This window comes from Parasteatoda tepidariorum, chromosome 1, assembly GCF_043381705.1.
Source record: "Parasteatoda tepidariorum isolate YZ-2023 chromosome 1, CAS_Ptep_4.0, whole genome shotgun sequence".
NCBI lineage: Eukaryota > Metazoa > Arthropoda > Arachnida > Araneae > Theridiidae > Parasteatoda > Parasteatoda tepidariorum.
This window is the reverse complement of record NC_092204.1, coordinates 39,775,451-39,799,603: the sequence shown is the minus strand read 5'-3', so window position 1 is coordinate 39,799,603 and position 24,153 is coordinate 39,775,451. Positions and strand designations below refer to the sequence as shown.

General features: G+C 28.4%; 2 protein-coding genes across 4 annotated transcripts in view; one reads left to right on the top strand and one right to left on the bottom strand.

The window, feature by feature from the left end:
• LOC107447029 (pyruvate kinase PKM) overlaps positions 1–15,170 on the top strand; it is a 29,119-nt gene extending 13,949 nt beyond the window's left edge. For both annotated transcript variants that reach the window (XM_043038951.2, XM_043038953.2), the window contains exons 2-11: positions 1,941–2,079; positions 2,161–2,252; positions 3,459–3,593; positions 4,476–4,662; positions 5,945–6,087; positions 7,149–7,276; positions 7,517–7,667; positions 10,004–10,323; positions 12,328–12,446; positions 14,223–15,170. In XM_043038951.2, coding sequence (XP_042894885.1) covers positions 1,941–2,079; positions 2,161–2,252; positions 3,459–3,593; positions 4,476–4,662; positions 5,945–6,087; positions 7,149–7,276; positions 7,517–7,667; positions 10,004–10,323; positions 12,328–12,446; positions 14,223–14,392 — 1,584 coding nt within the window. In that variant the 3' untranslated portion in view covers positions 14,393–15,170. The remainder of the gene's footprint in view (positions 1–1,940; positions 2,080–2,160; positions 2,253–3,458; positions 3,594–4,475; positions 4,663–5,944; positions 6,088–7,148; positions 7,277–7,516; positions 7,668–10,003; positions 10,324–12,327; positions 12,447–14,222) is intronic.
• Positions 15,171–21,967: 6,797 nt separating this feature from the next.
• Positions 21,968–24,153, bottom strand: part of LOC107447025 (inositol polyphosphate-5-phosphatase A) — a 40,447-nt gene continuing 38,261 nt past the window's right edge. For both annotated transcript variants that reach the window (XM_016061838.3, XM_016061839.4), the window contains exon 16: positions 21,968–22,206. In XM_016061838.3, coding sequence (XP_015917324.1) covers positions 22,049–22,206 — 158 coding nt within the window. In that variant the 3' untranslated portion in view covers positions 21,968–22,048. The remainder of the gene's footprint in view (positions 22,207–24,153) is intronic.

Sequence of the window (24,153 nt, the reverse complement as noted above, 5' to 3'; positions counted from 1 at the left end):
TTTCTTTAAAGGCTTTAAGAATAAGTCAAAAAAGAACGGAGAACTTCCTTTAAAAATACTATACTTTTCGGAAATTTTTTGTTTGAATGCTTTACGTTTACCCTTTTTTTGCGATTTACTTTTTGAAAGTGATGCGTGAATTTTGAGTTGCTTTCTATCGGCAATTTAGAATTAGCACCGTAGAATAACATTTCCGGCATAACAAGGGTTTCTTGTGGCAGAAAAACTTTTTTACAGGTCACAAAACCTCTATCACGGGAGAGCTTTACGAGGAGATTTGTCAACATGCCTTAAGAAAAGCTGTATTAAAAATAATTGTGGCGTAACTACCACTATAAATATTAAATATAAATTCCCTAGTATATAACACATTGATAACTCGATAGTATTCTATCTTGATATAGGTACTTACGATCGACGAAGGTAGACATAGTTTACTAAATAAATTCCCTTCATTGACTCTCAGAATTTTATCAGGAATAGTATTTGATGAACGAATATAATATCACTAGTTGATTACATGCTGCCAATTTATTTATATCCATTTTGCTCATTATAAATTTTCTTCATAGCATTTAGCTCATTATTTTTTTCCTTCATTTTTTTTTTATTGTCTTTATTTACTTCACTGGATTTTTTTTTCTTTGAGCAGTATAATTTTAAGCTAATCAACTGTTTAATGTCAATCATCCAACAATATTGGCAAGTTCTTATCACATCCGGTTCATCAATGAAGGGAATTTATTTAGTAGACTATGTCAACCTTCATCTATCAAAAGGTACCTCAAGGTAGAATTGAGTTTATATGTCTTACATATTATCGAAATTATATTTAATATTTATTGTGGTAGTTACGCCACACTAATAATCATTAAATATGTTTTACATAAATATGTATTCAACTTAGACGCTTTATTTTCTAATAAATTATTTTCTTAAAGACTTTTAATAATTGGATGTTTGTAAATATTGTTTCTCTCAATAGTTCTCCGTGATTTGTAACTCTTTATTTCTAACTCAAAAACAATTTTATACAACAAAGCATTAAATTTTCGAATTTATAAAAATGCAGTTTTAAACATGGCAGTAAATGCGTGATTTAAACTTAATCCAAAAGGAATTTTTTCTTCAAAAGGAATAAGAGTTGAATAAAATTTTGACTATAACGCTGAAATTAATATATTTATACTTGTATTTTTATTTAAACACACGTTAAAATTTATTTTTATTAAATTAAATGACATTGTTAAATTTTCCAACAATAAAACTGTTTGAATTAGTTCAAAAAATTAAATTATAATCTAATGTCAATTGCGCAGATGCAACACCTAACTGAAAATAAAAATTTAATACGCCATTGCATTTTAAATCTTTGACCAGTTTCAACATACAGCAGATTAACTTTTTTTAAAATTTTTATGTAAAATTGAAATTATAGTATGAATTATGAAATTATGTAAATTGAAAATAGTAAGTTTCCACATTTCGAATTGATAGTCCTTTTTTCCTATATATCTGAGCTAATAGTTATTCAATATATATTTTTTATTTTTTGTATTTCAGTGTGCTTTATTTTTTTTAAATAAGCTTATTTTAAACTTTATTTTTAAAAACAGGTAGAGAACATTGCTTATTGTTTGTGCATGCAAATTTTCCTTACTTATAAGCTTAACAAATGCACAAATTCTGTCCAGAAAAATTTTCTTTTTTTTTATATACCTATTAAGTACATTTATATTGTCATCCCTACCATATTTTATTTGACTTTTTTCTTTACGAACATTCGTTGGCAGAATTTGCATCTCTGGCTAGAATTAAAAAAGTAGGTAAATAAAATATTCCCTGGAGCATTATCTCATGTGAGTGCGAGTAAATCTTTATTACGGATTGCTCGAATTTGTATTTGTATCTACGTGGTTTGTAACATTTTTTGGTTTCAGATGTCTTCTCCTGTAAAAGTACCTTCTTCTCATCAGCTTTCTGCAGCTGAAGAAGTATGTTTGTTGGATCATCTTGGTGCGTTGGATATTGATTCTGCACCTATTTACCCCAGGCTCACAAACATCATTTGTACTATTGGTAAGTTGCCTGTTATATTCAAATTTTAAAACCATATTGTTCGTAAAGTGCTTGCATTAAATGTTATATTTTCATTTGTAGGGCCAGCATCTCGAGAAGTTGGAACTTTAATGCAAATGATCAATGCCGGTATGAATATCGTAAGATTGAATTTCTCTCATGGAACGTACGATGTAAGTTTGATTTCTATTGTACAAATTGCAGATGTAGCTGTCAAATTTTTATCTATTACACTTAAAAATTCATATAATTATATTATTATTATATTCATTGATTAAAAGCTAATATCTAATAGCTTTTAATCAATAATTGTAATGTTGAACAATATCAAGCACATTTGCTGCAGCGTTAATGTGTAACTTTGAGCCTTGTTAAAGCCACTTCGTGCCTTTAAATCACAAACGCTTTTCAATTAAAAAACTAAATTTTCGTCTTATTCATATATTGCTCAATTTTTATAAGCCAGAAATGGATTTAGCCTAAGAGTTGCAAAGAGAGTTAAAGAGCTTCACAATCTTGGTATTCTAGGGACATTTGTAGTTTTCACGCTTTTTAGTTTTTGTCAGACATAGTTTTAGCACAGTTTGTTTCCTTTAATTTGTAACATCCTTTTTTTTCTTTTCTTTTTTTTTTTCTTTTAGCTTCGTTGTTCAGTTTGACATAGTATAGCTGCATCTGGTACTTTTGCCATCAGTTTACTAAGCTTAAATGTGAATCTTTTTAATCTATTAAATTAATTTTACGACTTAAGGCTATACGGTGCTATAAAATGTTATACTTGTAAACCTCTTAATATATAACTGAAACTCTGGTAGTCTTTTTTATTAAATGTCCTTTTTATTGAAGCATTAAAATAAAGTTGCTACTTTTTCTAAATTATTTATTCTTTATCAAACAGAAATGTTGTGTATATTCTTTCCAAGCTGTTGAGCAATGTATCTTAAAGTAGAAGAGTCTGAAATTTTATGCAAATTGTGTTTCTTAATGAATATAATTTTTGATAGTTCAAAAGACAAATAAAATTAACTTTAAAATAGGAATACTTCAAGGTTAGAGGGTCCTTACTGTTCACAAATATTAAATAGATTAATTTTAAAGATTTTTGTTAACTTTATTTCTCTTTTCTATGTATGTTTAAAGTTAAAAAAAATTCTGCTCTGGTTAATAAATGATTTATATTCATATTTTAAGTTTGCTGAAAGTTTTTGTAGTTTCCAGCAAAGTTAATATTAAAGGAAATGCCTCTTTTTCCAGTTTTCAAAGATGTTTATTATTTATTGAAATTTTATGTATTAGCACTGTTACTTATATTTCACGACTATTTAATTTTCTGTAAACAGATCAATTTCAGCAAGTTTTAAACACTTTTCTATTTTTAGTATCATGCTGGAACCATAAAGAATGCACGAGAGGCCATTAGCAATATTGCCAAAGAGGAAGGCTTAGCTTCTTATCCTGTAGCTATTGCACTAGACACTAAGGGACCTGAAATACGAACTGGATTACTTGAAGGGGTAATTTAACCTCTCTATAAAAAGTTTTAATAGATATGACATTTAAATTTATTCGTGTCCATCTTTGAAAAAATTAGTTAAATTAGTGGTTTTGTAATCTTTTACATTAACAATATTTTCTTAAATCTATGGGTTGAAATTTTATTCATTATTAAGTTGTGGTTTTAAGATTCTGATCTAAATGTACAAAAAAGGATTTTCACTTGTGTTTTTTTATTCTAGGTAATCTTAAATTCAAAAATATTTTTACTAATATCATGCCTAAATCAATAAATTTCTGCAGAACATTTTTGTCACATCCTTGCCTTGCAAAGAAATGGTAGCATTAATTGGTGTTAAAAATTAGTGAGATTTATTTTTAAAAGTATTAAAATTATAGAAATAGACGTGTTCTGCTTATAAACCAGGTATTCATAAACTCCCAGTTTGAAAATTAGGTTGTCAACAAATGGGGCTGCTTAAATAATGAATGTTTTCTTAATCTCCATTCGTTGCAATATGATACAATCAAAGACAAAATAATGCCCATGGTTAACATCCAGTAAAATATATCTTGTCAGTAGCGCCATCTTTTGAGGAACTTAATAACTAAATTTATAACTTACTCAGATTAGCTAGTTTCCTCAGCAGAATGCAGCAAATCTTACATTTAGTTCTACTGTTTTTTTATTTATTTTTGTAATCATTATTTTTGGGACTCACATCTCTAAAGTAAGATTTTTATGGTTTTGGAGAATAGGAAGTATAATTATAGGATTTTCTTTTCTTTTAGAGGAAATATAACTATTCTGAATTGGTGAATTAACAGAGATGAAATTACGTTTTTATGTTGATATTATTTATTACTAAATTCCTCATAAATATATGTGTTTATATATTTAGGGTCCTAGTGCAGAAGTTGAGATGGTTAAAGGAAAAATGGTAAAGGTGACCACTGATGATGCTTATATAGAAAAGTGTTCTGCTGAAGTGATACATGTTGATTATAAAAACATAACTAAAGTTGTCGTTCCGGGAAGCAGAATCTATGTAGATGATGGCTTAATTTCCTTGGTGGTCAAATCAATCGGCAAGTTGAAATATTCCACACTAGCTAAAATCTTTTATTTCTCCATACCTATATTAAGTTTCAGTTAATTTTTGCTCATTTCTGTTCTGCTAGTATATTATATTTCCTTTATTTTTTATCTGGTTGTGCTGTTTATGCTATTTTACTGCCTTGAGAAGTAATCTACCATTAACTTGTCAAAAAATTTACTTTTTTTTAGCGTGTTTATAGAATTTTACTCAAAATTTTTGCAAAACATATATAATGAGATGGAGAAACTTTTGCAGAGAGAGATCAGAATAATTTTTTCAGTGTTTAGGTACTCTAGTACACAAAATAGAAAATGGACCACCCTGAATAACTTTTGGTCTAATGATTGGATCATGTTTCAGAACTTAATCTAGATGACTGAAGAGACTTCAAATATGCTATGCACACAGTTATAAAACTCAACTATCCAAAGATAAATCCATGCAAAATATAGCTTTTAGTAATTTTTTTTATTTAACAGTCGAAAAAATGTGCGATTGTAATTTATAAAATTTTTACATAATTTTAAAGATTGTAATACTAAATGGTGAAATACAAAATTTGAGAGATCTGTAAAACAGTTCTTGACAAATCAAATTTTGAGTCTTATTTTTTAAATTCGATTTCTCGTGACCTATTTGACAGATTTCGCTTACATTTTAAATTTTGCTATTTTAAAATTACATTCTTTAAAATTATGTAAAAATTTTGTACCTTACAATTCCAAAGTTTTTCGACTTTTAAATAAAATAAAAATATGTACTAAAATTTATATTTTGCCTGGAATTTTCTTCGGATAAAATAGTTTTGGAATTGTATACAAAAATTTATCTTCTCGCTTAAAAAGTTTTTGATGGTGAAATGGAGTAAAAGTAACAATACGGTGTTCAAACTTTGGACCGCTCTCCTAACGAAATTATTAGGACCAAATTTCCCACATTTGGGCTAACCCTATATTTTGAAGGTTGGAAATAAGATTACAGTAGGAAAAGGATGTTTATTTAGAGAAGGTATATTTTTGCATCTGATTTCTTAACTTAAAATATCGTTTGCGCTAACTAATTATCATATTTTAGATCACCCCCTAGCACCGTTACGATAGTCAGATTAAGATCTGATCATTAAAAAAAATTTATTCGGGATAGTCTATTTTTTATTTTGCACGCTGTTTTTATATGAATTGATAACTTAATTATTCACTAACATATTAAGAACAATAGAAATTTGTCTTAATAAAAATAAGTCTGAATGAAACATTGATGTCCTTATACAGGATCAAATAGCGTTGAATGTGAAGTTGAGAATGGTGGTATGCTTGGTAGCAAGAAGGGTTGCAATTTACCTGGTGCTGAAGTAGATCTGCCTGCTGTATCTGAAAAAGATAAACAAGATCTTCTCTTTGGTGTTGAACAAGATGTAAGTTTAATTATTTAATTTGATTTATTAATTGATTGGTGTAAGTTTAATTTTTTAACTTGACATTGTAATCCTAAGCACAGATGGTGCTAAGGTTAAAAATTTGTGGTACTTCCCGTTTACTACTTTTGATTTTTATGCCTAAGCTTGAAAAATCGCACTATCAATTATTATTCTTGTAGTGTTTACAATATAACTCCAATTTAAATTTCATCGAAGCAAACACATGAATTTGGAAGACTCCCCAAGCATGCTATACCTTGGAAGATGCTCTGCAGAAAAGAATAAATAATATTTTTCATAAATATGGCCAAATAAAGGATAACATCTAAAACAAGGCATAACATCATAAATTGCTATTCGAAACTAGAAAAACTCTAAAAAATAAACTAGATTACATAGTAATAAAATCTACACTTATAATGAACAGCAATTTTTTATCAATATACTTGAATAAATGATCAATGATAGATGACCTATGAATTGAAACTATTGATGCTTAATTTTCTTTAAAAACAAAACAATATAAAGGTAATTTTGGTAATGAAGTGTTCTGTAACTCTTGTCTTTGATGTTGGTATATATTTTTAGTATCCTTTCCAACAAAATTCATTAGAAGTCACAAATTAAAATTTATAGAAAAATCAAAACAAATATCTTAATTTAGGAAATCATTTATGAGAAACTTATTATTAAAATTATCAACTTGTTTGATTGCTGGAGGAAGCTCGAAGTTAAAATGTGATTGTTGAAGACATATTTAAGTTTATCTAGCAATTAAACTGGTTTAGATGTTTGAGTTTACTAGGAAGGAAGGTTTTCATCATTAGTAACATGTTCAATTTTGAAATTGCATTGGCCTTTCTTTCAATTCTTTTGCTGAAATTTTAAATTTTTCTTATATTTCTATATTTTTAACTTGCATATTTTTGTAAATTTTAAAAAGTATGTATTTTTATTATAGTAAAATGTTAAGTAATAAAACTAATTTTGGTTTTATCACTGTTCATAACTTCTAGTTCGTAATATGTTTTAATGTCTTACTTTATATTGGTTTGCAGGTGGATATGGTATTTGCTTCTTTTATTAGGAATGCCAAAGGAGTGAAAGAAATTCGAGAAATATTAGGAGAGAAGGGGAAACATATTAAGATCATTCCAAAAATTGAAAATCATGAAGGTGTGAAAAAGTGAGTATTTAAATTAAAAAATAGCTTTAATTTTTTTTTAAATTTCTGTGCTGAAATAAAACTGCATTAATAAATCTAATGTGTAAAATTAACTTAAAGATTACAAAGTTTTAAGTCATAAATATTAAGTTGTAAGATTATGAGTTTGGTGCTTGTGTCTCAAGACAATTGCTTTTTTTTGTTAAACTGTTAGGTACTGTATGAGGAATTCAGTAATGTTTTAAATTTATTATTTTGCAGGATTGATGAAATTATTGATGTGTCTGATGGTATTATGGTAGCTCGTGGAGATTTAGGTATTGAAATTCCTACTGAAAAAGTATTTTTAGCTCAGAAAATGATGATTGCTAAATGCAATATTGCTGGCAAACCTGTTATCTGTGCAACTCAGGTAGTGATTGTTTTGCTTCTTAAATGTGTTACTGACCTTACATAAACATTTAATTTGAATTGCTCCTTCCAAATGTTCAAATGAAATTGCAAAACACTAAGAGATAAATTGTTTTAAAACTAATCATGCGTATGTATATGTGATGCAGTTTTGTCCAGATATGTTTTTGACTCATTTGGGCACTTCTAGTTTAAAAAAAAGCTTTACCTTCAGAAATTTCTTTGAATTTATAAAAACCTTGAAAACATTGCAAGCATGTGATTTTTTTCCCCCTGCTAATTCGCAGAATTCCACAAATTCTAGGACCATTGACTCTAGGACTTCTGCTAATCTAAAAGTTTATTTCGACAAACTTTTTCCCAAGAGTTCCACTAATTTGAAATTTAATTTTGCAATTTTGCCAAAATTTTGCTAATGTGACATTTATTCTTTTTACAAGGGAATTTTTTTGCCCTCCCAGAATTCCCATCCACATGCTATAACTATTTTTTTACATATATTTGTAAGAGCAAATATGCAAATCTTTATTTTTCTTTGAGAACAAAAGACTCAAAGAAATTCCGTAATAAATTCCTTCTGGCTGTAATTACTGTAACTGCGGCAAAAGTATAAAAATGATTACTGATCCTTTGCTGGAAACAATTGTTTTTTCTCAATTTTTTACTTATATTTTAATAAGCATATTTTGTTACCAATTCTGATTAAATGTGTTATCTTTACTTCCTCTTTTTCTTTTATTTGGTTTCAATTTTTATTAAGAATTAATATTTTTAAGATATTACGAAATTGAAATTTTGAATCCATGCAGTGTTCTAATTTTTTCTTTTGGCAGTTATTGCTATTGATTTTCTCATGGTTTCTAAAACTCCGATGTTACTAGAAACACGATAAATCACTATGGTGCTACAGAACTATTTTTTCCTCTTAAATATCTGTAGTTTTTTAGATCTTTTTTTCATGAAGTCCACGTTTATTAATGTAGTAATGGCAATTTATCAGGTGCAAAGAGAAAAACAATATAATAAAGAGGAATAAGTTTTTTTCTCTACAAAATACAGAAATATCAACCTCAATAGTAGAATATATATTTTTTGTGTTGATGGGGAGAAAATTTATTTTAATTTGTTTTTCTTCCTCCCTTAAACGTTTTGTGTAAATTGTCTATTATTCATCTCTGAGCAAAATTCATTAGTTTAGAAATAAAATTATCTAACCATAAAAGTTTAAAAAAAAAAAATCTGATAATTTCTTCTAGCAATCACATGTTGGGCCATTGATACACAAAAAAGAAAGTATAAAATTATTTGCAATGAATTTTTTGTTTTCAATTGATTTTGATAATGTGGATTTTTATTTTTGCATCTATGTATTGATTATAAGTTACCATAAAGGATATTTATAAAAATGAGGCCAATCTAAATATATTTTTCTGTTAATGATATAATGGAAATATATAAGTTTGAAAACAATTGGTTTACATATTTCTTGCAGATGTTGGAAAGTATGGTGAAAAAACCTAGGCCAACTAGAGCCGAGAGCTCTGATGTTGCCAATGCTGTCCTGGATGGTGCAGATTGTGTGATGCTGTCTGGAGAGACAGCTAAAGGCGAATATCCAGTGGCTGCTGTCCAAGTGATGCATGCTATATGCCGTGAAGCANTGCAATATTGCTGGCAAACCTGTTATCTGTGCAACTCAGGTAGTGATTGTTTTGCTACTTAAATATGTGTCTGACCTTACTTAAACATTTAATTTGAATTGCTCCATCCAAATGTTCAAATGAAATTGCTTAAAATTCAAAGATAAATTGTCTTAAAACTATAATCATAAGTATGTCTATGTGATGCAGTTTTGTTTAGATATGTTCTCGACTCATTTGGGCAACAAAAAAAAAACCTTCTGAAATGTCTTTGAATTTATGAAAAAATTGAAAACATTGCAAAAATAGCCATGGCACGCATGTGATTTTCCCCTCTAATTCACGAAATTCCACGAATTCTAGGGCCATTGACTTGTGGACTCTCTGAACAAAATTATCTTGTTTAGAAGTAAAATTATTCAACCATAAAGTTCAAAAACATTTCCGATAATTTCTTCTAGCAATCACATGTCTGGCCATTGGTACACAAAAAAGAAAGTATAGAATTACATGCTATGAAAATTTTACTTTTCAATTAATTTTGATAATGAGGATTTTTAATTTTGCATCTATTTATATTTATTGTAAGTTAGCATGAAGGATATTTATAAAAATGTAGTCGATCTAAATATATTTTTCTTTTAATAATTTAATGCAAATACAGTTTGAAAACAATTGATTTACATATTTCTTGCAGATGTTGGAAAGTATGGTGAAAAAACCTAGGCCAACCAGAGCTGAGAGCTCTGATGTTGCCAATGCTGTCCTGGATGGTGCAGATTGTGTGATGCTGTCTGGAGAGACAGCTAAAGGTGAATATCCAGTGGCTGCTGTCCAAGTGATGCATGCTATATGCCGTGAAGCAGAAGCAGCTGTTTTCCATAGAAATGTGTTCAGTGATTTAATGTTGAAAACTACTATTCCCACTGATGCCACATTATCTGTAGCAATTGCTGCTGTAAATGCAGCCATGAAGAGCTTAGCCTCTGCCATCATTGTTCTCACTACAACTGGAAGGTACAAACTTTAATATAATAACTAATCTTTTTTTTTAGAAAATTCTTTTTTGTAATAATATTTAGTTAAAAATAGTTTTTATGGAGATAGGGTAAATGAGAATCATCTCAATTTTTGTGCATAATAACATTGGAAACAAAATGCTTAACTGATTGCAAAATGTCTCAAGCTGAATGTAATTTTTTGTTGACAGTTTGTTTTAAGTGCATGTAATAATCAAGCGATATTCTTACATTACCCAGAAACAAGTATCTGAGGGAATGTGTGCAAGTTAAATTTTGATTTTATCTTTGTTTTTACACAACACTCAAGAGACCCTGTTTATATTTTTTTAATTCACTTTTAACTCCAAAAATTCACTTAACTCCAAAAATTCACTTAAGACATATAAAAAATAGCTTTTTACCTGTTTAATATTGTTTCTAAAAGTTAAAAAACATTATTCCCATGTATTTAAATGTAATACTTAATCAAATTGAATGCCAAAAATTAGATTTTTGAACTCAAAAGTTAATCCACTTTATATTTCCAAGTAAATTTTCTGAGTACTCTTTGGATTTTGCCAGTTTATCCTAGTCTGGTGGTTTAATAAAAATTCTCCTGGTTTTTATAAATTTTTAGAATATTCCCTAAAATTGATACAGTTTTGTACAAAAATCTATTGAAATAGAATTTTTACTCAATTTATTGCTTGCTTGAATATTTAAATTACTAATACTTAACCAAGCCACATCGATAGTAATCATTTTAAAACCTTTTTTTGGCTCTAAAAATGTCCGAATATTTTTATTCAGAAATCTCTTTTTAAATTAAATCTTTTAACCATCAATAATAAATTATTTGTATATTACTATTCAAAATTATGAGTTAACATAATAAAAAAAAACATTTCAAATTCAAGTTTATTGTGATCATAATTGGAAAATATTAGACTATTTCTAGTCATTAATGTAATAAAGTTTCTATTTTTGACATTAAAAATCCCTAAAATTCCCTATTGGTAAAATACTTTGTATATTATGCAACAGTTATCATAAATTTTTTCTTATCTGTGTTGGCAGCTATGCATTTCTGTTGCTTATACACCAAATGTGCAAAAGGTTGTGGAACTGATAAAAAAAACTTCACTAGTAATTATTAATATAAATAACAAAGATAAAGAAAAATTTCTAAAATTTAATTAATCTAAATTTTGTGCTAAATTTAGGAATTTTAAACTTATAACATATTCTGAATGATCCTGACAATTAAAATTTATTTTCTATTTTTTCTGGAGTTTGATTTAAAGCTAACCTTTGTTTTACTTTTATCAAACATATTTTTTGCCATTTTGTTTCCTACCTCAAGTTTAGTGCAGTTAAGCTAACTGCATTGGCTTTAGCTCAGTTTAACTCTACATCCTTTCCAGATTCTAAATGATAGTTAAAAAAAAATTATTATTGTTGTACTTATAAAATTTACTGTCTTATTTAATGAAAAGACTGTACAGTTTTGACTGAATTAGTATAATTAAAGCAGCAGCAGTAGCTTTTCTTTTGGAAAAGAGAGAGAACTCTTATTCTCCAAAGTTTTGTTGCAATAATTTGAAAAGAAATAAAACTGGATAAAGTGCCATTGTACTAATTTTTAATTGAATAAGCAGAATTTGTGTTTTAGTTTCCAGCTAGATACAGGGAGATAAACTTAATGTAACACAGTAATTTCTTAAGAGTTTATTTTTACTTCAGACTTAATTTGTAACAGATTTCTTTGCATGTGACTATGCTCTGCATATTTGCTTTTGCATGGTTAAACCCTAATTCAGTTAATCACTTGGATAAAAATAATTGCTTAAGAATAAAATTTTGTTATTTTTCACTTTTATCAACTTGTATTAATGATATTTTAGGTGAATAAAATCTAATGCAGGTGATTAAAATACTTAATTTGGATATAAATTATTTTCTAACTATTGATCTCTTTTTTTTATAATTTGCAATTATAGTTTAACTTTTTATGTTTTAGAACTGCCCACATGATTTCAAAGTATAGACCAAGATGTCCTATCATCGCTATTTCCAGAGTTAGCTTAACGACTAGGCAAGCTAAGTTGTATAGAGGCATTGATGGTATCCATTTCACTGGTAATTCAAAATTATCCTTTTCTTATTCTTGCCATGTCTTTTTACCCTATGGTGATAAGACTCGTAGAAAGTTAAACTTTCAGCCGATTTCTTCCCGACATAGAAAAAAAATTTCTTAGATAATGAGAGTCTAGGGAAGAAATCTTGAAAAATTTGTCTGTCTGCGTGCCAGGTGGTTAAAAAGTTATAGGTGTAGAAGAAAGTACTGTGTTCTGTATCAAACATTTGCAAATCTTTGCCTACATTTTATAGTAGTCAACAATTAGCCATTAATAAATGTCAACAATCAGTTTGTTTAATGTTAAGCAAAAATACTATTCCTTTTTTTTGTGAACGTTTGTTTCGTTTAAATTAACATTATGTGTGTATTTTGTAGGATGTTGATGTTCTTTTGAATTAAAACCATACCTATACGAGTTTTTTGTAATCACCACTTTTACAAGATATATATTTGTAGAATCCTTGTTGTAGGATGACAAAGATCTATACATTTGGGGTTGCAAATAGTTTAAACAAGAAAAGCGCATTATTAAAAATGAGGAACGCTAAATTATGAACATCAAACCTGTTAATTCCCTGAAAAATAAATGAAATATAGAAAAATCTAAAAATTTCTTTTAGTAATCAAACTGGTATGTTCTTGTCTAGTCTTTCTCTAATAGTTACATGTCAGGTTTCTCATTTTCTCGCTTAACTTGCTACCCTTACTGTATATACTTTACTTCATTTTTGCCAAGTATTCTAAATTAAGGTCAGTGATTACAAAACACTCTGTGTATTTCTTTTTTTTTTTTTTTTTTAATTTTAAAAACCTTATCTAAAACACTAGTTCTTGTTCATCAGTTTTAATTTGTGTGTGTCTCAACTCTTTGATCGTGATAGATGAACTTCCAGGAATATTTGCTATGCTTTTTGTGGTATTACTGAATATGGCCGGGTATTAATTGCAATTGGTTATTTTTTAAAGTAAACAAGTTTTAAAGGAATTTTCTTTTTGTTCAAATTTTAGTGCTGTGGGGGGATTTCAAGTTCAGAGGGTACGACAAAGGCATGTCATTGCAGAGATTGAAATGTTAAGATTGTTTTTCGAAGGTTATGCAACAATTACTCATGACTGTTAGGTCAAGTTGAGTCTATCTAAAACCTGTATTTATGTTTATTTGGAAAATGGCTCGAAATGTCAATGGAGAAAAGCCACAGTTTTGTGAAAATGAAAAGCTTGCATTTTTATTTTTAATACATACTTTAAAACATTACTCCAATGCTGCATTATCTGAGCTCCTGAAAATTTGCAGAAGCTGAGAATAAGTTGGTGTTTTTGATAAATTTCATCTAGGGGGAAAATGTCTCCCAATTAGTGCTTTTCAAAAAATTTAATTTGCCTATTATAAAGCCCAGGTAATTCTTCACGGCAAGATATATATATAGTTTAAAATCATTGCTTTGCTTCTAGTATAAGGCACTTAAACTATGGCTTTTTTTAAAAAAAATTTCTTTGTTAGCGACAGATCTTCGAAAATCCATGTTAAAAACAAAAAATTAAACATGTTTCCGTTTTGTTTCAAATGCAAATTTAAAAAGAAAAAATACCAATTTTTATGAGTTTTTAAGAGAATATAGATTTTTTATTTTAAATCACTCATTTCATTTAAGATTTTCAAAATACTGTCAGAAGGCAATTTGAGATTTTTAAATTAAGCAAGCTATTATAAACCCCTAAAATTTGGAAGTGACTCCTTTTAAGGTTGCCTATTATAGTTATTTTTTCTTTCATAGCTGAGAGGTTATCAGAGTGGACCCAAGATGTTGATAGCCGCATTCAGTGTGCCGTGGATTATGGTAAAAAGAAACTTTACCTCAAAAGTGGTGACACAATAGTCATTGTCACTGGATGGCGCAAAGGTGCAGGAGCTACTAATACCATGCGCATCATCACTTTGCCATAAAAGAATACTCATCTCAATGTCCTGTTTTTTTGTGCTGCTTTCTTCTGTTACAGGATCTGTTTCTTCAAAAACTTTCACGTAATTTATTTCAACTTGTGAGTGGTGCTCCATTTATAATCATTGTTGAATTCAGTGCTTTCATTTTGCCCCTTTTTTGTTCTTTATCCTGTTTTTTTTTCTTTTTCAAAAAGGATATTGTTACATCTGAGAATCCTATCACTGTTGCAAATTATAAACTGTTATGTATTTATATTTTGGAAATTACTGTACAAAAGAAATTTATTCCTGTGGAAAAAGAATTATCGTGTGTCTAGCTTAGTAGTCTGTGATAATCTTGTTAAAATAAATAGTTTACTTGAAATTCTTAATTGTAATGTTTCGTGTCCATTGGCTGAAAATTGGTGTTAAAGTTATTAGAAATACATAATCTATATAATTTGGGTAAAATATTTTTAAAAATGAAGTTTACTCAATGTTTGAAGCAATTAGTTATTTTATCCGGTATTTTGTATCATGTAGTTTTTTCTTTCGATCTATTAATAATGAAATTTTAGTGTTTTTTTTTTAAATCTGTTATTCAGTATTAAGTTTTAATGAGATTTTCTGAAGTGGTGACTCTAAAATTTAGTATTATGTTAGCATCTTTTGTGCATTTTGTTATTTTTTAAGAAATGGTTTTCACGTGATTTGTAATTTCTCCACTATTCAGCTAAAACCAAATGTCAAAATATTCTTATTGATTGTTGGAATTTAATAAAGATATCTTTCGAAAGAATAAGTTTTGTTTCATTATTTTCTTTGTTTCCAAAAGCAATTCTGGTAACTTTTTCACTATTTGCAATGATACTGGTTCTGGGTTAGAATAAAAATGTGTAATGGTCCTAAATTTTCTCACAAGAAAATATCTAGTTATTGAAATAAGTCCAGGAAATAATTCATTTTAAAGTCTAAAAAAAAATTTTAAATCTTAGAGAATTTTTTGAGTCATTTTAAATCTTAAATTTTTAAAATAAAGAAAAATTTGTCACTTTTTGTTTCTAACTGAAGAAATTTTTCCTACTTCAGTGAGAAATAAAAAAAAATTTAGTAGTTTTTCTTGAATTTGTAGTTTTTTCATCTAACATTTACTTTAAAACATTATTAAATTTCTGTATTTGTTAGTAAATGTACATGAAAAAAAAGCGATTCTGAAAGTCTGTGGCGATTCTGTAAATTTAACCAAGCTAACGGAGAAAGGGGAAAATTAGATTGTAAAAAGCTTTTTATTTTAATCTAGCCTTGCCGCACTTAGGCACCCTACACAGCCGTTTACCAGGCTTATACCTTGGACCGGCCTGTCTGAACCTCAAAATGTGAGGGATAGCCATACTATAAAAAATATGGTCCCAGTTTGGTCAGGAGAAAGTTTGCTCCCTTATTGTTAATTTTTCTCTACATATTTTGCTATGTCTCAAGAACTTTTTAATTGATTTGAAAAGTTTTTAAACAAAATTATAAATTTCGTTTATCCAAACATACCATGCAAAGATAATTATTACTTTTTATTTTTTTTAAACAATAGTCGAAAAAATTTTGAATTACGAAGTATACTTTTTACATTACATTAGAGAACGTCATTTTATATTAAAAAATTTTTTTAATTGCGGAACACTTGGGGGTTTGTCCCATTGGCCACAGAACTGCTACTCTCTTCTCGTTACCCAGTAAGCACCTGTGGCGAAGCTACAGGCGGTGGAGCAGCGTCGCCCACGTCACACAACCCGTTTATAGAGCGGGTCACAGTCACACAAAGATGAAAGGACATAGAACTCGGAGAAAGAAAGAAACATCCATGCCCTGAGCAGGATTCGAACCCGCGGCCAATGGCTTCGCAGTCAGACACGCTAACCACTCGGCCACCTTGTCGGCTCATTTTACATAATAAAATGCGAAATCTGTCAAGTTTAAATATACTTTTTTAAAATTTGATTTCTCTGATAATTACATCACAAGTTATTCAAGGTGGTGTTTTTTTCCCGCAATTCAAGTTGAACTTGAACTGCTTAAAAAAACTTATGAGAGGCAATTTAATACTATACATTTTGGGTCACATTAGAACAGATCTATCGTCAATAGGTGGTTCAAACTTTTTCTAGTCATAATAAAACTGTTGACTTAAAATGAGCGTGTTAGAGAACTAATAGCCTTTTTTTTTTAATTATTAATCCTATTTCCTATCCTATGATCTGCCACTAATTAAAATGTTTCATAGTTTTGCACAAGGATAGAGCCAGATTTTCCCCGACGAGGGGGGCTCAAACAAATAAATTCAAAATATTTAAAACATATTTTATACTTAACATTTTTTTCTCACATTATTTTTTTCAAGTATGTTTCTAAATCACTAATTTTGATGCCGTTGCCGTAATGTGCAGATTCATTTCAATGTAAATTTAAATCTCATTTGTTTTGCTCTTATGTATTTTGTACTGTATGGTGCAATTTACCCCACAATTGGTGCAAATTTACCCCACACTTGAAAATTACTTCTGTAATAAGGAAAAATTGTTGTCGCTGTCACCGCTATTTCAAAAAATTTCCACACTTCTTACTCATAACTCAAATATTATTCGATAATAAAAATTTGAAATTTCATGTATATTGAACAAAACGTTTAAAGAACATTTTGATATGAAAATGCATTATTCTTTTTCTAGCGTAAAAAATTCCGGTAAATCAATTTTATAGCTCTTTTTATAGATACATTTTTCGTGCTTTACTGATTTTTTTTCCTTACAATACCTGAAGAAACCTAATTAGTATTTTTATACAAGTTTGATTCACATAAATGACTTATAAAATGAAGGAAAAGAAATTAATGTTTTATCTAACAGGTCACGTAAAAAAATCTAATTTCTTGAATTCGAATTAAATTTCTGAAACCACTTGGTAAACATGCATTAACCTGTGCAATGCTTTTGGGGGGATTTCTAGAATAAAATTGTGCATCATGTCATGAGCGTCACAGGGTTTTAATTTTTTAGGGGTACGAAATTAAAATAAACTGTCACAATATTTCTCTAAGTTTTACACACGAGAAAAAAAAAGTCTTATTTATGTTAAATTAATGTAAAAAGATTCATTATTTTTTTAACTTTGTTCTAGTTTCTCACTTTGAATAGTTTAAATCGAGGATGATTCATGAAAATTTCTGTATTTGACTGAATATTGAGGAAGACTATTAGAGAGAGATGTTTAATTATTGAGGGGGGAGATAAACCCATCGCCTTTTCAACCAACGACGTCCATGCATCACGTTAAATTATATTATTGTTTAATATTGTAATTAGCTATATTAAAAAAACTGATTTAAAAAATAACACAGCTCAATGTTTCCTTTCTATCTTGCACAGCTAACCAACTTTTAAAATTTTTTAAACCAATTTAAGGTCTTAAACTGCACTGCAAATTTATGAGGTAGTTACAGTAATGAAGAAACTTTTCTACAATTACGGAATATATAATGTGCCACAAATGTTTATTTTAATGCAATTAAAATATAAATAAGTTAATAAAAATTTGAATGTGTTACTAAATGAAACATGATGACATTAAGTATTTTAAACTACCCACTATAATTTCTTTTTCTTTAAAAGAAACTTATGGAACTACCGTAAACTAAAGCAAATATGGCAAAGAAAAATCAAATGGATTAAAATTTCGAAAAAACGTAATTCCATCATAAATTGGATTCATTTTGCATAATCACGTGCCATACAGAAGATCTGGTTTTGCGTGGCAAATGATTGTGCAATTGAGAGAAAAAAAGTAATATATACCAATAATTAATTGTTTTTTATTTAAACTGGTATTTTCAATAAATGTTTTTTTTTTAAATTTTATTTGATTAAACTTATAATAAAAGAAATTTTTATAAGATGAACAAAATATACAAAATTATATATTAAGACAATTAAGCAACATTTAAAAAAAAAGTAATATTTGCCTAGATTTAATTATTTTTTTATTTAAACTTGTAGATATATTTTTTCAGTAAATGTTTTTTTTTTTTAATTTAAGTATTTCAGTATTTCCCATGAATCTAATTGATTATTATGAAATTTATTTCAAATGAATACAAAACTATTTATTATGAAAAAGATTTTAAAAATAAAATATTCTTAAGTTTTGAAGTTGTTATAGAACTTATTTTTGTTTCATTGAATAATTTTGTTTTCTAAATTTTACTTAATTATTTTTTGTTTAAAGTTGTAATTACAGTTTTTATTTCACTATATTTTATTTTATTTGAATAAAACTTTTGATTTTAAAAGATATACTGGAAATAAATATCAGTCGCGAATTACATAGAGCCCAGGACTTATCTCCTATCAATTGAATCTTCAATTACAGTGACTTAAAATACTTAAGAGTTAACATGTCTTTTATACTTAGCAATCGATATTTAATATCTTCTTCCTTATCCCGAAAGTTAGCAGGGCTAAACAATGTCCATGAAATTCATGACCCGGAGGAAGTATAGTGTTAGTTACGCCGTATTACTCCCCTTCTAGAAATGTTAACTGTGATAGAATTCAATGAACAAATGCCACTAGTTGATATACGCTGTTTATTTATTTTATCATTATAACACATTATATTTTTTCAAGGGACCGAATTTTTTTTTCTTTTGAGCAGAATATTTTATAAGCAAATCAACTGTTTTTTTAATGTGAACCAGCCATCATTGTTGGCAAGTTTATATCATGACCGCAGGTCACAATTGAAGGGATTTAATTTATAGACTATGTCAACCTTCATTTACCTTCAATACCTCAAGATGGCACTTTACCCCTTCATCGTGTGATGGTGGATCCTTGTGGTGTTACCATGAGGTAAACCACATGATATTAATCGAGTTAACGTGTCTTTTATACTACCCAATTTATATTTAATATTTATAGTGGTAGTTACGCCACAATAGTTACATACTAACTTTGTTTCCCACTATATTTTATAGCCCAGTTAATTCCAATCAATTGAATCTCCAATGAAAGTGATTTAAATTACATGTAGTACAATAACCAAAGCAAGTTTAGAATTTTGAAATAGTTACATATATATTTTTACATATGTATATTTACATTATAACATTAATATTTTTTTTTATTTATTACTGATATAATTAATATTTTTTTATTTACTAATATTCTTTTTTATAATAACTTTAGTATCCGCTTCACAGACTTGTTTACTCTTTATTGTCTTGATTTGTTATTTTGATTCGTTCAATTAGTTTTTGCTTAGAAAGGTAAAGGCATTTTTTCATGAAAATATTTTTCATTTTATATGAATTAAAATTTTTATAATAAAATAGGTTTTATTAGTATAATAAACAAAGCATTCTTTTAGCTTTAAGATAGTTACATCAGAACTTTAGTTCCTATTTTATTGATCTGATGTATTCATGATTTTTCAATTTTTTATTTATTTGAAGTTGTTGATTTTGTTTCTTATCTAAGTATTTTTTTGTATCATTAAATTCAAACTTTTATAAAATGGACTTTAATAATACACACTATCACCAGGGCTTAATTTCTAGGTAAAAGAAAAGTGTTGAAACCCTAAAATATGCAGTCAATTACAAAAAAGAGAAAAAGAAAAAAAAACTAGCGAATGCAAAATTTACATATATTTTTAATTTTTTCTTAACAGATAAAATGCTATTTATGCTAAATAATAGCCCTGTTGACTTTATAAAGTGAAACACAGTAATAGTTGATATACTTCCAAATATGCAGTAATAAACATCAATGATAAACATTTGATAAGTAACCTATAATTTGTTCTGAAAAACAGAAGTTTAATATAAATTTTGCCAAAATGGATTTTTAAAAAAAGGTTAATTATGAACTTTATTGTCTCCAGAATTCAAAACTGATGACGTCTGCTGCATCTAAAAATCCCCTGAAAGGGAAACAACAACAAAAAGAAAGATGTAAGGGAATTGAGTCCCTGTGAGTCCCCATGCAAATCAAATTATAAAAATAACCCAAACATTCTTAGAATTTTGAGATACTTACATAAGACTTTAGTAATATCCACTTGATAGACTTGATACCTCTTTATTGACTTGATATATTCTTGATTTAGAATTTTTTTAAAATTATTTAAAGAGATAGATAAATTTTTATCATCTAAATCTGTTTTATTTTATTTTAATAATGCTCTTTAAAACAGATTTTACTTACGTAATAACCAAAGCATTTTTAGAATTTTGACACAGTACATCATAACATCAGCTTTCTACACTTGAGTTATACTAAATTTTGAATTGCTTTTCGTATAAAAGGGTCGATAAATTTTTTCATTTAAATATTTTTTTTACACGAACGAAATACTTTAATTTAATATCGAAAGGATTTTAATAGTAAAATAGCAAAAACATTCCTCGAGTTGTGAAATAACTTTAGTTTCGGCTTTTTAACTTGATATCTCTTTATTGATTTGATATATTCTTGATTTTTAATTTTGTTTTATTATTTTATATTTCAAGATAACCTTAGATACATTTTTTTGCTTAAATATTTTCAATTTTATGGGAATAAAATTCTTCGTTACACAAGAGATTTATCGAAATAACAAAAAGAATTCTCCGAATTTTGAAGTAGTTAAATTGTAATTTTAATTTCCAATTTATTACCCGCCGCATTCAAGAATATAACACGGGAATAAAAAGGAATCAAGTCAATAAAATAATTAATTCAACTCCCTCAAAATTCTTATTAAGATCTTTCTTGCAAACATATCATAAAACAACATTAAAAAAAATAATTTAAAAGAAACTATCTACCACTTTAAATAAAAAATAATTAAATAAACATAAAAATCTATTTGCAATTTCTGTAGCATAATCATTTGCCAAACAAAATTATTTCCCCAGTTTGGCACGTGATTGTGCGAAATATATATTTAACTCGTGTAGGAATCACTTTTTGGCAAGTTAATCCATAGGGACTTTTTTTCCTTATATGCTTTTGTTCCTCTATTTTACTTTAAAATTTTTATTAAAATGGTATTTTTAGAAGTTTGATATTGTTTTAAATTAACTTAATCGATTCATTAAACTTGATTCTGCTTTATTGACTTGATATTATATTTTGATACTAAAATATACATTTTTGATTTAATTTTATCATTTTTGTTAAGAGATTCTAATAATATAATAATAATATAAAACCTATAAAGATTCTAATAATATAAAACCACAGCCCATAAGCATTCGTAGAATTAGAACATTCAAATTTTTCCACTTTAATCAGTTGAAATTCTTTTTTTATTTAAAGTAGTAGATACATTTTTTTAAAAATTTAAATATTCTATGTTTTACTTGAATACTACTTTTTATCATGAAAGGTATTTAAAAAAAACGAAGTATTTTCAGAATTTTGAATAGTTACATAATTAATTTAATTACCACTTTAATAAATACAAAAGTACCACAATTGTTCGATTTTATTAAAAAAATTACGTGAACTGTGCAACGAATGCTTATTAACGCAATTAAAAAATAGTGAAATTAATAGAACAATAATCTTTCAACCGTAATAGGGTTTATTTTCGTTTTACATCAATTCATTAAGTAGGAACATCTAATAAAAGAAAGAACAATACAATTTACACGGTGGTTTCTCGGAAAATTCGTGTTGGTGACCCTGGACGTTTAACGTGAATGAAGCGACTAGAAGACGGAGACATTTTTGAAGCTGGGAAGGTGACACTAATCCGAGGAAGAATCATCTCACGACCGCTTTGCATTTCCCTGTGTGATGTGCCTGCAAAACGAAAAACACCGATTTATTTAGCAATTTTAAAACCCTCAATTGATTTAAATTGAGATTTTTATCCGTTATATTCTATGTGTTGCCCTGTCGCCTTTTTAAACTAGAATAAGATTCTATCGGTTAAAAGATAATATCTCATCAAATGTATGATACAAGGTGTTATATAATGGCAGCCCTTAATATAGATTTTTAGAATGTTTCTTGAGGCTATAGTAAAAAACTATGCACATTAGTTGTCATAAATTAATTAAAAAATTACAAAAAACGTTTCCGAATTCTGGTCAATTACAGGGTTACCACGGGCGACTGAAAATACAAAAAGTGTTTACTAATAAATTTCAAACATTTATTAAAAGATATTAAAATTAGTAACTTCTTATAAAAATTTTTTTCCTTCAGTTTACTATTGAAAGTGAATGCAACGAATAATTATGTTTTAAATATGAATAATTTGAAAAGTAAGTCATAGCGGTTATTTAATTAAAGAGATAATAAATAAACAAAAAAATAGAGTTTCTACTAGTTTTTACATTTTTAGTGGCATCCCAGCAATTATTGTCGAGGATTAAAAACGCGTTTATTTGATGACATGAGTTACAATATAAACGTCAGATGAAACAAAATAACTTCAATACATAAGAAAATCTAACATTCTAATTGTAATTAGTTAAAATACCTCATTCTCTGGATAAAAATAACAGCAACGAAAATTTGAGCGCAATTCAAAACTACAGTATGTAGGCATGAGCATCTACCTCGAAAAGGTGTGATAACTGACTTTTCTAGAAAAATAGACTAGTGCGTCAAAATGTTATGGAATGGCAAAATAATAAGAATACTAAAAATACTCCCAAAAAATGAGTTATTTTTCTTAAATTTACAAAAAACGGGGGGAGGGGACACTATGAGGGTTAGGCAAAGGGACCGTCAGGAGCAAAAATTTGGAGGCCTCTGCAAATAAACTTATCCTAAAATGTTATGTTCACTAAACGAATGTAACGTAACATACATAAAAATTATTTTAACAACCTTTTTAATGAATTGATTCGTGTGACAATGGAAACATGTAATCGAAATGTCGACCACTTTCCGCTTAGCTAGAGCACTCAAATCCTTATTAGAGCTCTGTGCTTGATGATATTGTATTAAAGATTTCAATTGTTCCACATCCTAGAAGCAGAATTAATCGGGATATTATCCCAAAAGCAACTTAACACCCGTCAAAATTCTCACTGGAAAAAAAAAATCTCAAATTTTAAGTAGAACTTTGTAGTAAGTGACATGCATGTTCCAATATCAACCTGACCGTTACACGCAAAATTTATCATAATATACACTCTATAACAAAAAAAAATCTACTCACCAAGAACGCACTAAGACGCGCAAAATCGACGCTCGATCAGGCTGGAATGATGCCGACTGGGGACGTATAGTCTTTAGCGACGAATCCCACTTCCAACTGTGTCCTGACGATCATCGAAGACGTGTTTGGAGACGCACAAGACACAGGGGGGACCCTGCCTTCACTATTGCACGCCACACCGGCCCTCAACAAGGCATTATGGTCTGGGGTGCCATTTCCTTTGACAGCCAGGCCCCTTTGGTCGTCATTAGAGGTACACTTACTGCTCAGAGGTACGTCGATGACATCCTAAGACCTGTTTTGCTACCGTTCCTTTTGCAGCGCCCTGGGCTGGTTTTTCAGCAGGACAATGCCAGACCACATACGGCAAGCGTTGCTATGAACTGTCTACAAGTTTGTCAAACTCTTCCTTGGCCTGCTAGATCACCAGATCTCTCTCCCATCGAGCATGTCTGGGATATGATGGGAAGGCGATTGCATCTGGCACGGAATAATTAAAATATTTAATGACAATTGGATCGAATTTGGCAGGAAATACCGCAAGAGACCATCCGGGAGCTTTATCGGTCTATGCC